Source organism: Ammodytes marinus, assembly GCF_949987685.1.
Source record: "Ammodytes marinus genome assembly, chromosome: 16".
In the NCBI taxonomy this organism is placed as follows: domain Eukaryota; kingdom Metazoa; phylum Chordata; class Actinopteri; order Uranoscopiformes; family Ammodytidae; genus Ammodytes; species Ammodytes marinus.
Window position 1 is genome coordinate 10,590,736 of NC_137220.1, and position 14,391 is coordinate 10,605,126.

At 42.9% G+C, this 14,391-nt stretch overlaps 1 protein-coding gene across 1 annotated transcript; it reads left to right on the plus strand.

Moving 5' to 3' along the window:
• Nucleotides 1-1,012: 1,012 nt before the first annotated feature.
• On the plus strand, nt 1,013-13,996 carry c1ql1l2 (complement component 1, q subcomponent-like 1-like 2; the record flags this gene model as incomplete). The annotated part of the gene is made up of 2 exons (XM_080043720.1): nt 1,013-1,714; nt 13,817-13,996. The coding sequence occupies exons 1-2, from the start codon at nt 1,118-1,120 to the stop codon at nt 13,994-13,996; spliced, it is 777 nt and encodes a 258-aa protein (XP_079899846.1). The 5' UTR covers nt 1,013-1,117.
• Nucleotides 13,997-14,391: the final 395 nt, after the last annotated feature.

Genomic DNA, 14,391 nt, shown 5'->3' on the forward strand with positions numbered 1-14,391 from the left:
TTTCAATTTCAGAAGCTTAGCATTTCTTGGCATTGCAGATGTAAGTGTTTTCTTGTGTTTCTTCTGTGCACATAGCCTTTATGCACATATCTCTAGAACAACCACCTCCAGGAAAAGGAATAAGGAAGAAAACATTGTCTTTCCTCAGCTCCGTCTTTATTTTTAGAGGCTGGATGCTGATAAAAAAGAGGAGAAAGCGACGAAGTGAAAACAAGTGGTGTGCAAATGAGGGAGGGCTGGAAAGGAGAGGAAAGAGAGGGATGAAAGAGGGGTGACAAGATGGTCAGTGGGGTCCTGTTGAAACCTTGATGTTTAGGGATAGTGGTAGAAAGAAATGCCATGCCATGAGAGTTCTTCCTCTGAGAGCTACAGAGAGAGAGAGAGAGAGAGAGAGAGAGAGAGAGAGAGAGAGAGAGAGAGAGAGAGAGAGAGAGAGAGAGAGAGAAGGGACGTAACCACACCAACCTCTCACTCGATGGGGGAGCGGAGGGGAAGGGAGGGAGGGGGGGGGGGGGGGGGGCTCCGCTGCTACTGCCGTATAAAAAGGCAAGCCTGAGAATCTGGCACCAGAAACTCATCACATACACACACATGCACACACAGCCCAGTTGCTGCTCTGTATCTTTCACACTCACCCACTCTCATCCCTCTCTCTCTCTCAGTCTCGCTCTCTCCGTCTCTCACTCCATTCCTCTGGGCTGGGCATCCTTGTTGCTTCTCCTCCTTCTCACAACAAGTCAGACTGTGTTTGTAAGTATGCGCTGAAGGACTCCCACCGTGCATGGGCTTGGGCTTGAGCTTTGGTTAGGTCCTTACGGTTATGTGTGAGTGACTGGTCGCTCATATACTTTGGAGAGACTGTGAGCTGAGAGAGAGAGGCAGTGAGGAGGAGTTGTATCAAAGTGTATGTGGGTCTCTGTCTCACCTCTACACACTTGCCGGTCCTCTCGCAACTCTCCTCCTGGGGATCTCCTGCGGGTCCCTCTCCTCGGCGACGGCAGGCTCCCCACACCCAGCAGTCACCATTTCAGCCCCCGGGAGACCCACGCTGGCAGCGCAGCCCCTTCCCCGACTCAGCATCGGGAGGAAGACCCTGGTGGCGGCCGCCGTAGGGGTGATGCTGGTGCTGGTGCTGGTGGTGCTCATCCCCGTGCTGGTCAGCTCGGTGGGCTCAGACTCCAGCCACTACGAGATGCTGGGCACCTGTCGCATGGTGTGTGACCCCTACCTCAACAAGGGCACTCCGGCCACTAGCACCAGCTCCACGGGGCTGCAGGCAGAGGCCGAGGCGCTGAGCGACAACGTGCTGCCCCCCTCCACCTTACTGCAGGGCCCCCAGGGGAAGCCAGGCCGGCCGGGCAAGCCGGGGCCGCCAGGGCCACCTGGAGAGCCGGGACCACCAGGACCCGCGGGGCCTCCGGGGGACCAGGGAAGGACTGGGGTGTTGGGTCTAGGGGGGGGGGACGGCGCTATCAGCACGGCCACCTACAGCACCGTGCCTCGAGTGGCCTTCTACGCAGGGCTTAAGAACCCCCACGAGGGCTACGAGATCCTCAAGTTCGACGACGTTGTCACCAACCTGGGCAACAACTATGACGGCATCTCGGGCAAGTTCATCTGCAGCATACCGGGCACGTACTTCTTCATCTACCATGTGCTGATGAGAGGAGGGGATGGCACCAGCATGTGGGCAGACCTCTGTAAAAATGGACAGGTAAGTGCTTTGTAAACTTTTTATGACTTTCCTTTTTTACCTCAGACTCCTCTGATTCTCACTCTCACCATTTTCCTCACTGCCTCCTCTATGTCTCAGTCTTAAAGATAAAAAAAATACAGGAAGTTGTTTTTCCTTAAAGCCAGTGAATAAAAAGTGACACTGTGAGGCAAGCGTGCGCATCTGCCCTGCGCCTCGCCTCCAAAACCCCGGAGCGCACAGCTGTGGCACCCGGCGCGCCTGGAGATAAAGATGTTGACCGGTTGCAACCCGCGTCCCCTCGTTGCCTGATGCGTCCCGACATCGCCGCTCTCCGCGATCCGAAGGACGGTCACAGTTTGGACTAAATGAACGGGAATTACGCGCCGATATTTCTTTTTACCTTTACACTGCAAAATTTGGAAAGCGATCAGGCTGTCCGTTATTTCTGAAATTGGACAGATATGTAGAGCAATTTTCACGAGAGCTTGTTGCGGAGTGTCGGCATTTACAGGGTTTTAAAGTGGAAAAGCGAGAGTGATAATAAAGGAGAATCCGCTGTGGTTTGAAACATTTGATGTCTGGCATTTAATTCGATTCCATCATTAAGAGTTTGGTGTATTTTACAAGGGAATATACTTTATTTAAAGTTAGGTTTTATTCAATGCTTTATTCTTTGTTATTATTCTAAGAGCAAGTGTGTGAATCTAATTATCCTCCGCTTCTGTTAATACAAATGACGCATATAACTTTAGACAATGTGGGCTTTGGTGGCTCTTCTGCGCTGAGGGTGAAATGAGTGGTGGGGGAAATATTGGAATTTTAATATTTTGACCATACCTGTCCATGCAAAACCCGCCGGATTGTGCTCTTTGTCTGCCGCCACTACATCCATCTGTCTGTCTTTTTGGTCATGTTAAACGCATTAGGACGTCCACGTGATCTATTCTCGGCTTCTTTGATGCATCATTTTAATGGGGCTCTAATTTTATTTTTGCGCCCCAGAGGGTCTTCTCGGCTTGGTAATGTGTGCCAATGTAGTTTGCAGCCTTCCAATCAGCCGTCAGATCTCTTATCTTCAAAGTGGATGCGAGATAGTTTTGCCTGTTAAACGAGTTATGTTATACACTGGAATTAATGCATATTGTTTGCTTTTGTCAGTATGACAACATAAAAAAGAAAAAATATTTTAATGTAAATAAATCAGTTTTTTATGCTACAGTAAGCACATTTGATCCTGCAGAACTATTTTCAGTGATAAGAGGTGCAAAATGAAAACACTCCAAAAATACTGACTCAATAGTGTTATATTTTGATAAATTAATAATGCAAAGAGAAGCAGTTGCTGGCATTGTATGTCATATTGTCATACTTCTCTAATGTAAACAGCATGCTTCACAAGCTCAGCTCTACTTTTTTTCTGAAAGGGAATTGTACACATTGAGATAGTATTGTGGGGAGAAATGCTGCTAGTGACATGCTTTTTATTTTATTTTGAACTACAGTAAAACATAACTGAGATGATAGACCATTATTCTACAGCCAGAAACACTGCCCTGCACTTAAATGAGAAACTTTATATATTTCATTTAAAATACTGTAAATAATGGTTAGTGTTCAAATCGAACAAAATCTGATCCTGTTATTGTCATTTCACATCATGGGCACGCTGCCTATCTAACCTGTTTTACTTCTGCTTACTGTGAAATCATTTTATTTTGTGGTTAATTTTCATTTTCCTAAGGTTTTAATGTGTTTGCCAATTGGAATGTATATTTTATTTAAATCACATTAATCAAGAAATACAGATTTTAATCAAAGCCCAAAGCTGTTTGGCTCTCACCATACAAGCGCTGACACCATGTTATGTGCAGTTTTAGCTCTGTGGCGTGAACCTGCAGTCTCACCAAGGCAGCTAGGGGTTAATTCTCTCACCCTCGCCAAGTTCACACCCAGCAAGAAAAAGACAGTTACAGCAATCGCCTTCTATATATAATGTCTCACTCAACAGTAATGTTTATGGGTGGGTGTAAAAGCATTGATATATAATAGGGGAAGAGGAACATATGTTCCTATAAAACGCCTTCTGTTCCCGCTTCATTGTGCTCCCAAGAGGAGGGTGTGGAGGTACTTAAGTTAGATGCACACAGTGTGCATCTCCAGAGACCCGTGTAATGTTTATAAAGTGGTAACTGCTTCACTTTTTCTGTCTTTGTTTGTCCTATCCACAGCTTATACATAAACATGCAGTCCTCTTGTCGTTGTGTTTATTAGGTTGTGTGATTGGCTGATGGAGAGGGCCCCAGAGCCTTAGTCTCTGTAAATGACTGTGAATGGTTATAAATGTTGGGACAACTTATGCTACATCATTGATGAAGTGCTGAGAGTCAAACCGAAGCTCCCACAGCACACTAGTGCTTTACTCAGCTCATTAAGGCTGCAGAAAGCAAGGCTGTGAGTTGGGACATAGGAGGCCAGGGAATTTCAGACAATACTAGTATTTTATCATCTTCTGGCTTTGGGGGAAGCGGTGTGTTTCCAAGGCCTGCAGTGCTGTTTCACTCCTGCATGGGCACCTCCTCCCACTCCAGGGGTTCTTACAAGCTGTGTCTCACATCAACATCCATGGGTTACCATTCTTCCACTCATTCCCCTTTTCACTTTGCAAAGTGCAACTTAAGAATCCCAACATTGTCCCCGGAACTTTGACACTTTTCAAGCTCGACCAAAAAGTAAGCTTCCTGGTAAACAAACAAACAACAGGAAACCTATTCTCAGCACAGCACACTTTATCCTCTTTTTCCAACTTCCTCTCCATACAATCTTTTTTGGCTTCTATTGTCGACTGTTCTTTAACTCACGTGCCAACTTTTCCAAGCAACCACTTTCTCCGGAAAATCAATGCATCGCTTATAAACTGTCTTGGGCCTGACATCTTGAGAGACACGTCGACGAAACTGAAGACAAGTTCAGTGGATGGAGTGAAAGGGGGGAGGGAAGAAAAGAGGACAGAAAAGACATAGTTATTGTGCTATTGTGCCATGGAGTCTATCTAATTGTAATTAAAAAGCTTGAACGAGATCCAGAATGTGTTTGCGCTTCTCCTCTCCATTCCCTTCTTAATATTGTTATTAATCCGCAAAACCGTTTCAGACTTAATTAAAAGCAATGACTTCAGCGTCAGTCTCTCAAGAGGACCATAGTGAATAATCACTCTGTCTCCTCCTTTAATAAGCTTCAACGTCCTTCGTGCACATGGCTCTACCCTAGCAATTACCGCTGCAGCCTCCTCCTCGCACTCACACACTCACAGACATTCACACATGCGCGCATACGTGCATGGGTGCGCCCCCCCCCCCCCTTCTAACCCTTCCCAACTGTGCTCTGCCCTCCATCTCTCCTCTATGTCAGGTCTAGAGGAGCTCACTTTTAAAGGAGCAGAAAGTTTTCATCTTTAAAGGGAAAACTTTCTTTAAAAAAGGAAGAAGCAGAATCCAGATTGTGGTATCGCAAAATCGATTTGCTAACACACGATGCCATCAATATTCTTCATTGCTTTCAAGCGATGCACTGCACTATAACAAAATAACAAAGAGCCCACCAATCTTTTCTTGGATTCTTTTTTCTTTTGCGGTCACCTAGCTTCAAAGAAAATATTTTTTTTAACCTAAAGTGATGCTTAAGTTCAGTTGCATGTCATCTCCATGTCAACCCATTAAACGCATAGGCATCCTTGTATAGACAGACAAATCCATGAGGGTCGTCAGTCATGCACACAAGACTATTTAACCTGTTGCTGCTTAGCCAGGTAAGCCTGCACACATTGTGTTTAGCAAGTGGTGTTAATCCAAACATTAACCATATATGAGCTGAGCCATCTGGATGAGATGAGGTCTTTGTTTGAAATGGTTATTGACATACAGTTATGTGCTCTAAGGAAAGGTGTGAATACCTCAATAAGATCCTGTAGCTTATCACTCAGGATAGGCTGTGGTCGTTGTTCATTTCTTACCAGGTAAAGGCGGCAGAATGTTTGTGTTTTGCTGTGAACAGATTAAAAAAACATGGACGATAGAGACCTTTACGAGCACTAAACACACAAGTTGTCCACACACACACAGAAACAGCAATACACAGACTTGATTGATTTTAGCATTCTGGTAATGTTCAGACCTGCTATTCTTCATGGTGGTCTGACTTTAGCACTGAGAGGCCTCTGTGTGTCTGCCCGGTGTAACAGAGAGAACTCTGTCTGAAATAGACAAACCGGGTTTGAGAGAGCCACCCTCAGTCCCTCAGCCTCTTTGCCTGTGGTATTGATCCCCTTATGTGTATGTGGGTATGCGTGTGCGTACATGTACGTGTGTCTCTTTCCTTTTTCTGACAGACCCATCTCTTTCTGTGTGATGTACACGGTGGCATTTCTTCTATAATCAGCCAGAGAGGTAGTGGAGGCGGACCTTTGGCCTTGATCTGCTGTGTAATTGGACATTGGATTTGACACTCTGCCGAGTGGAACATTAGAGCTGGCCTAATTAGGTGCGAGGGCTATCAAATGAAAATTGGCCCATGTTGTTAGGAAATACCACACAGATTGGAAATGTCAAGATGACATCTGCAAGCACATGGAGGAAAAATCTATCATTTATTGGTGAAGTTTCAAAACTTGCTTGAAATCTGCCCACCACTTTTCAGTCATCATTTTATTACTTTACATTTTATACTGAGATCCTCAAATAGATAACCATTCGAGCTTAGGAGAACACACACTCCAGGCACTGGTTTATCAGATTAAGTAGCTTCTTGAAATACCGCTACAATGTCTTGTGTATTGTGAGATACGCATACAGTCTAAAATCGGCTATGGATTGTCTCCTGTGGCTGGCTGACTCAAGGATGCTACGGTGTTGACTCACAAGTCTTCTTCATTATAATGAGGGCCATATGGGAGACAGACAAGTGCCCCTGGCCTTCTTCTGCAAACATCTCTCTCTCTCTCTGTCGCTCCCCACGCCCCTGACATTTAGCCGTCCACCCAAATTCAGTGTTCAGTTATACCCACAATTATCCTTTCCCTCTTCACGGGAAAACAGCAAGTCAACGGCTTCAGATGACTCACAGTCCTCTATAACTCAATGTGTTTAACACCTCCTGACCCCCCCCCCCCACCCTGTTAAAAAATGAATGTGGGTTAGACATCAACAATCGCCCCAGTAGAGGAGAGGAAGAATCTATCTTGAGCCTATTGTATTAAAAAATGCATGTCTGCCTCTCATCCGACACTTATACGGAAAATCACTTTGCCTCATCTTTAGAAGAGTCTTCTCTTATTTAAGAAAAAAAGGAAACATTGCAGGGCCTCAGGGTTACTCAGAATCACACTGGAAGAACCAGGCTTACTGTGAAACCTGTGCAGTAAAAGTCTCTTTGCAGACAATGCTGCAAGCAGTGATTGTGTCTGTGGTGTTAGCGCCGGAGGCAGACAGTGCTGTGTATCCCAGTAATTAACCGAGCGTGATGAGTCTCACACACCAAAGAAAGGAGTGGCAGGATTGCAGGTCAAAGTTGGGGACTCTGTTTTTTTTTCTCCACCACTGTTGCCTGTGACAAGCCTCTTCCAGGAGAGGCTGTCTTAAATCTATTCTCTTTGTTGCCACTGCTGAATTGTGAAACTGTTATTCCGGCCTCTGGATGGTTTCTACAGTGTTTGGACCAAGTATCAGTGGTGCACGTGATAAACAAGTGAACTAATGCATGGCACCAGACTCGCCTTTAGCATGAATGTAATCTGTTTCGTAAACAGCGATAGGTTTGTGCATTGAAGTCATTCTGTTTCAAAGGAAGCTGAGCAGGTACAAAGACAACAGCTGGTGGCATTAATTCAGGAAGCCTTTCTCTACTCTCGTCTGACAGCTGGCAAATCTCCTGTTACCATTTCATTCCTCTTATCATGTTTTCACTTAGGTTCCTCTGACAAATAAACCTGTAACACATGGGAGGCCCAGCGCTTTTTGACAAGGCAATTCTCCCCGCAACCCACCGTAGTTCCCTGTTCTCATTATTTCAATAAAATTGCATCTTCTATGTACCGTATGTGTGTTCATAAAAAATGCATGTGGATGTACATGGCATGTATGTTTCTCCTTTAGTCTGCGCATGTTTGTATGTGTAGTGCAGTAAAATGTTGGACCAGGCCCTATAGAAGTGGCAAGCTATCTAAGCTGCTATTAGGCATGCAGTTCACGGCTGGAATGTTCAAACACAATTAGACGGCAGTACACTTTGATTTAAAGAGGACCAATAGACTCGTTGATCCAAAATGGAGGCTCAACATCAAGCCAACAAATCCCTGTCAGAGAAGCCACAAGACGTCCTTGTCACAGTGTCAAAGCCTCTTGTAAGATCACTGTCCCAGTGGGACATTACAAACTCCTCCTGCACTAGACACAACAAATATGACTTCAACTTTTTCCTGCTTTTAATAAAGAGCATTCTAAGCTGCTTAGTGAAAACCCTTCAGAAAGTCTTTTTGATAGAGGCTTATTGTTAAATAAATACCACTTTATTGAGGAGCAGTGACGGTCAGTATTTTAAAATCCACCATCATTTCAGATGCTTCACATAACCACCGTTGCTATTGATAGATGTGATGATGATCATATTTGCAGATATAAAGTGCACAAGTTATAGAGAATCCACAATACACTTTTCCAGGCACGCGTTCTCTATTAATCCGCAGCATTGCATTTTCAGTGTTTCTCCACTCAGAATATTATTTAATCAAAGCCATCATGTTGACGATGTGACAGATGCAAATACGCACGAGCAGCCACGAGGAAGACAACATTGCACGACACCTCATTTACCATCAGTGGAGCTGGCTCGTTCAGCCTCATGCTTTGTTTGTCCCGTCAAAGTTCCTCTACATATTCTGCGTCAAGGTCACGCACTGCCAGTCGGATGTTTGTTCTGCTCAGCTCTGGCTATACATCTGCCATACCCTAGCATTGAGCCCCTGGCTCATATCCCTAACAAGTTCCTTGTGTGCACTTGAGACAGAAAACGGAAAAAAAAACAGCTCCAATAGGGAGCGTCCTGATCATTATTTCAAAAACAGTGTGAGGTTTTATTCATGCGTGCTTATCATTGAAAGCAAACGAAGGAGGCCTAGACTGCGGCACATCGTCTCAGATGGGGATAGAAACCATTAGAGCAGAGTAGCAAAACAAAACAAAAATATCATTGTGGAAGAACTGGGGGGGGGGGGGGGGGGGGGGGGAGTTTGCTTTCACCAGGCCTTTACTCATTCTCTATCTGCTAAAGAATGAAGTTATACATTCCTATTGTCCCACTGCTACCCCTTAAAAAACATCATCAATTGTGAACTTGAAGACATTTCAAATACAGTTCCTCAATGAAGAGAATATTTTAAGCTGCATTACACAGCTGTGACATTGCCAGATATTCCTCGCTTCTATGTGAACACCTGGAGAGCAAATATTTTGATAAAGTTTCATTAAAAACCCCGAGTTACAAATCCCTCTTAGCCATCATCACCCACACCCCCGCCATCCCAAAGCGGTAACCCTCTAATATGAATGTGTTGACTTTGCACGCCGAGGGCACATCATATCATATTAATATGCACTGGACGCCGGCATCTCAGAATCAGAACAGGAGGCTTTGTTTGCACATCGATATGAGCTGTGCTCGATTTTAATCAGGAGGATAAACAATAAAAAAAAAAGTACAATATTCCATATATTACTCCTGCATCTTAACACCTCACCTCAGAATGTAATGATCCAGATTAGCCTTTATAGCACTCACACATTTCGTGCCAATGTGACGTTCACTGTCCATGGTATGTTGTTTAGATGTTTGCGCTTTAAACCTACCCCTTTATTAAACATACAGAAGGTTTGAACAACATAGTAAATTTTGCCTCGTTCTCTGTGCAGCCTGAGGAAGGTCATTACTGAAATGCTGCGGTAAATAGATTATTCTCTGAAAAAATCTTACCATAAGTATTAAGCCTGTGCTTGATGGTCTTTATAAATATATGCAACTCACCGTTAAAGTGTTCCTTTTACCTTCTCTTGTTCATTTATCCTTCTATTAATTTTTTTTTTCAAATCATTCACAAGAAGGCTGAAGTAGTGTCAACCTTGCTCCATAATTCAATGCAGTGAGCTGAAGGCAGTGCTACAGTCTGCCTTTTTTATAGAATTGTGTGTCTGATGGTTGCATGAGAGACTTTGCAAGAAATCTGTCGGAATATTGGCCTATGCCGAAAAGCACAAAAATGTACGGCAGATTATTCAAATGCAATGTCTTTAATATGGTGAAACTGTTGAGAAATGTTTTGCAGGCTTCCTGTATTTGAAACAGAAATATAGAAAATCAGTGTTAATACAGTTCATACATACTGTAAGCTAAACAATTATTTTCACAAAGTCACACAGAAGCCAATGTGGCTACATGTTCAAGGTTAATTTCTGCAGGGATGTTTGCAGAAATGTTGCCTTACATAAAATGAAGTGTTGAAATATAGATTTGTTTTTACACTGTAGCACACAGCTTGGTTCAGCCAGGTTCAAAATAAAGTGACAAAGATATGGCACCTTACCACTTTATTCTCTTAACAGAAGTGGTGCATCAAAGCAAGCCTTTAGTGTTGGTAGGCCTGTTCGCCATTGTTTTCCTCAGGAGAAAAGCACTTTATACTTTGAAATGCTTTTCTAGTTTCTCTCCCAAGCTTTTAAATTGTGTCTATGTAATGAACTATATATGACTTCACTGTTTCTCTGGTCTATAGTATCATGTACTGTACAACAGTGGTTCAAACTACTAATTATCCAGTTGAAGAAAGATTTACCATTTCTATTTTAATAAGGCTTTGCACGCCTCTCCCCTGCCCACTTTTATGTTTTCAACAGTAAGTTGTTGGAAACCATCAGAAGATGAGCTGAGGGTTCAGCGTTAGCAGCCATAGCTATTTTGGTAGGGAAGACAACTTATAAATCAAAACATCGTTAAGAGAAAGTAGTAGAAGAGTCAGTTACTCATTAACAGCAGAGTCAAATCTGGTAAGTATAAGCAATACAATGGTATGCACCAAAATGGAGAAAAACAAAGTGACTTCTTTAAATGATTCTAAACATCAAGGGAACACGTTTTAGACAACTGTGATGCTTTCAGGAGATCTCTGTCAGTAGGTGGCCTCTCCTCACATTTAGTCAGTATGCCTGTTCTGTCCTCCTTAACTAGGCAACTAATTATTGGGCATCCTCTATGCCGCCTGTTGGGCCTTGCTTGTCGACACCCCAGTCGCAAAGCCGCAATTTAAAGCTCTGTGGAAAAACACTGAGCCAACGCCAGGGCTATAATGGACATTTGAGACCTGATAATGACCCGCAAGATAACACTTCAAAAGAACGTAGAATATTGATTTTGATTCAACCCCCACTGATCAGACTCGGTGACTAATTGGCTTATTTAACCAGTGGTCACTTTAATAGGATGTACACTACTTTCCATTTTCACCTCAAGAGAAAATAATGATCGTTTCGATCGATTATACTCTATTTTAAGTTAGGACTGCTGCAGCTCTCCTCCTTAGTAACTGTTCAATAGCACTGAGATACTGTGCAGACTACAAACATTTAGAGAGTGGCAATTTTTTTATTGTTTTGCTCTGTGTTACAAGCAGTACACTGGAATGAAAATGGAACAATGCCCATTAAAAAGGAGTAACTTTCAGTTTTATTTAGAAGTTAAGGTATTTTTTTTAATGTAGTAGGTTCAGGGGGGGGGGGACTAAAGTTACACAACAAATGATCACACATTTAAAAAGTCAACGGTTAGTTCTGAATTCTTTGCAGAACATTACTATCTGGCCCATAGACCAGGCGATTCTCCACCAGACCTGCACTGCTACTGGATTCCCTTCTGGATTGTGTTGTCTCCCGCCGGATCTTTGGCAAATGATACACATGCTAAGTTTGACTGAGCTCAAGTGACTGACACATTTAAAACATGGGCCATGGCACCTCCTTGGTTATATGGATATGACCAAAAACCTAAAACGTTAATCAGTCACTGGTAAAAAGGAAAACTGAACCAATTGTACACATCAAAGTTTATTTACAGGTTTACTACATGTGCGGAAAAGGTGATTAGCCATTTTTATTAGTGGAGGTGCCATGTTATGACAATGAGGGAGAATGCATAGAATAAAGAAAGACATGTCACTTGTTCTGCAGCATATACGTATATAGGCCTACTGTATATAGGCCTATATATTATATATATATATATTTTTTTATTACTTAATCGTGACACAGACAAATTTCAATGCAAAATCAGTGGAATACTATTTAAAATAGAATGGAAATAATACAATGGAAATGTAGATCCAAAATTTCAGTCCTCCATACAGTGCACCCTGTTTTTGGACAATGCCATTTTGGCAGTAGGGTTGACGATTATGATCCTAGAAAATATGTTCATTCTTAATTAGGCCTGTTGGCTCAGCACATAAAAGCATACGCTGTATGGTGGAAACATCCAGTCCATGACCTTCATTGAATGTCACTGCTGGTTTCTCCCCTAACTTTCAACTCTTTCTCTTTAAAGTTGTATTCATATTGTATTGGGAAAAGAGATGGCTACAGGCAGTTAAATGCCACTTCAGATGCAGCATTATGTGGTAGTCATTCCTACTGATAAGATGCACAATTAGTCTCCCACACACACACATCAAGCAAACATTCCAAAAAAAACATTGACTGAGTTTGTATGATATAATGAGAAATCTTATATATTATGCAAACTCATTCCAATACTTATTGTCTCTCCTTGCTGATGATTTATCAAACATTCCTGTCTCTATTCAATGGGTGTCCTTGAGGTTTATCTTATTGTACCTCTCAATAAATGAAAAGCCTACAGAGTCAGCCCTGATGTTGTGTTTCAGAGACGTCATGTGGACCTTGTTTTCCAAGGTTGAATGTGTGTTCTGTGTAAGACCACTGGCTAGATTGAAACCATAAATCTGCTTGACAGAAATGCATGAGCTTTGACTGACCTTCTGGTTGATTCCCTCTATTTTAAATATCATTATGAAAAACTTTTTGTTTTGTCCAGCAATTCCTCTAACTTTTTGGTATTTAGTATTTGAAACAACACAATTTTAAAAACTAGTGTTTATATAATTCCCTTACATTCTGTGCAACACTATTTGTTATTCCCTTGTGGTGCAGCAGCAGTGTTTTTTCAGACTAGCTGCTTTTTGAGGCTCCTTCTGGTTGCCCCTTTATTACCTCGGCCAAGAAGTGAGGACATTTTTATGTTTTTCTTAAGTTATAGATTGCGGCCTCTTTTGTTTGTTTGCAAGTTCATTCAACCTTATCAATAAATAACTGGTCAACTTTAGGCCACGGGAAAAGAGAGACAACACTATGTTTTTGGGGTGATCTGAATACAGGCATGGCGACCAGAATTTTATCATTTGTACCAAGTGCATATTCAAAACAAATCTCTGCACACCTGGGTGGATGACAGGTGCGTAGGAGGAAGTTGCACTTTTTCCTATAACCAAATGCGTATTACCATTTTCTCACACTTTAAAGTGGCTATGAGGAACTTTCACTTTGTGTTAGCTGCCCCTTTGGACTAGTAAGAACACTACTGCTTTTGTCCAAAGGGGGTGCAAGAATGAAAACAAACTGAATGTTCCCCCGAGTATATTTGAGTGACTAATTGGCAATTAACCAGTGACTACTTTAGTAGGATGTACAGTACTCTCCTTTTCCATCTCAAGAGAAAACAATGATCAATTTGATCGATTATACTCTATTTTAAGTTAGGACTGCTGCAGCGCTCCTCGTTGGTAACTGTTCAATAGCACTGAGATAACTGTGCAGACTATGAACATTTTGAGGGTGGCACACTGTACTGAAAATGGAACAATGCCTATTAAATCAGTAGTACCAACTTTCAGTTTGATTTAGAAGTTAATGAATCACCCTTTTATAAAGTAGGTTTAAGCTAATGTTCTAAGAAGTGCTGCAGTTAAAAAAGTGTTCTTCCTTCATGTTCATCTGTTCCCTTTTCTTCCAGGTCCGTGCCAGCGCCATCGCCCAAGACGCTGACCAGAACTACGACTACGCCTCCAACAGCGTCATCCTCCATCTGGACGCGGGCGATGAGGTTTACATCAAACTGGACGGAGGAAAAGCCCACGGAGGCAACAACAACAAGTACAGCACCTTCTCGGGCTTCATCCTCTACGCAGACTGAGAAGACACACGCACACACAGACAGTCAGAAATTAAGAGATTGAGAGAAAAAGGTTGGGGGGGAGGGAGGGAGGGAGGGAGTGTGTGTTAAAAAGTCGGAATGCTTTTATAGTTTTCCCAATTCTCTCCATCATCACGGACACCTGCTTTCGTACCCATCCAGGCTAAAGACATTCCGGTCTCTGTAGCTGGATTGCAAAGCTCCGGAGGACACACTTGAGCACGCGGAAGGGCCAGGGGATCATGGGGGGAGAGGTGGAGGAGGTGGGCTTTTTTTTTTTCTTTTTTGCACACCTTTGCAACAATGCCGACGTGTCAGAAAGCTCCCTGGCTTTTCAGTGTTTCTCCTCTTCAGCCCTGCTCCATTGCACAGACAAAAAAAAATCGACATCAAAA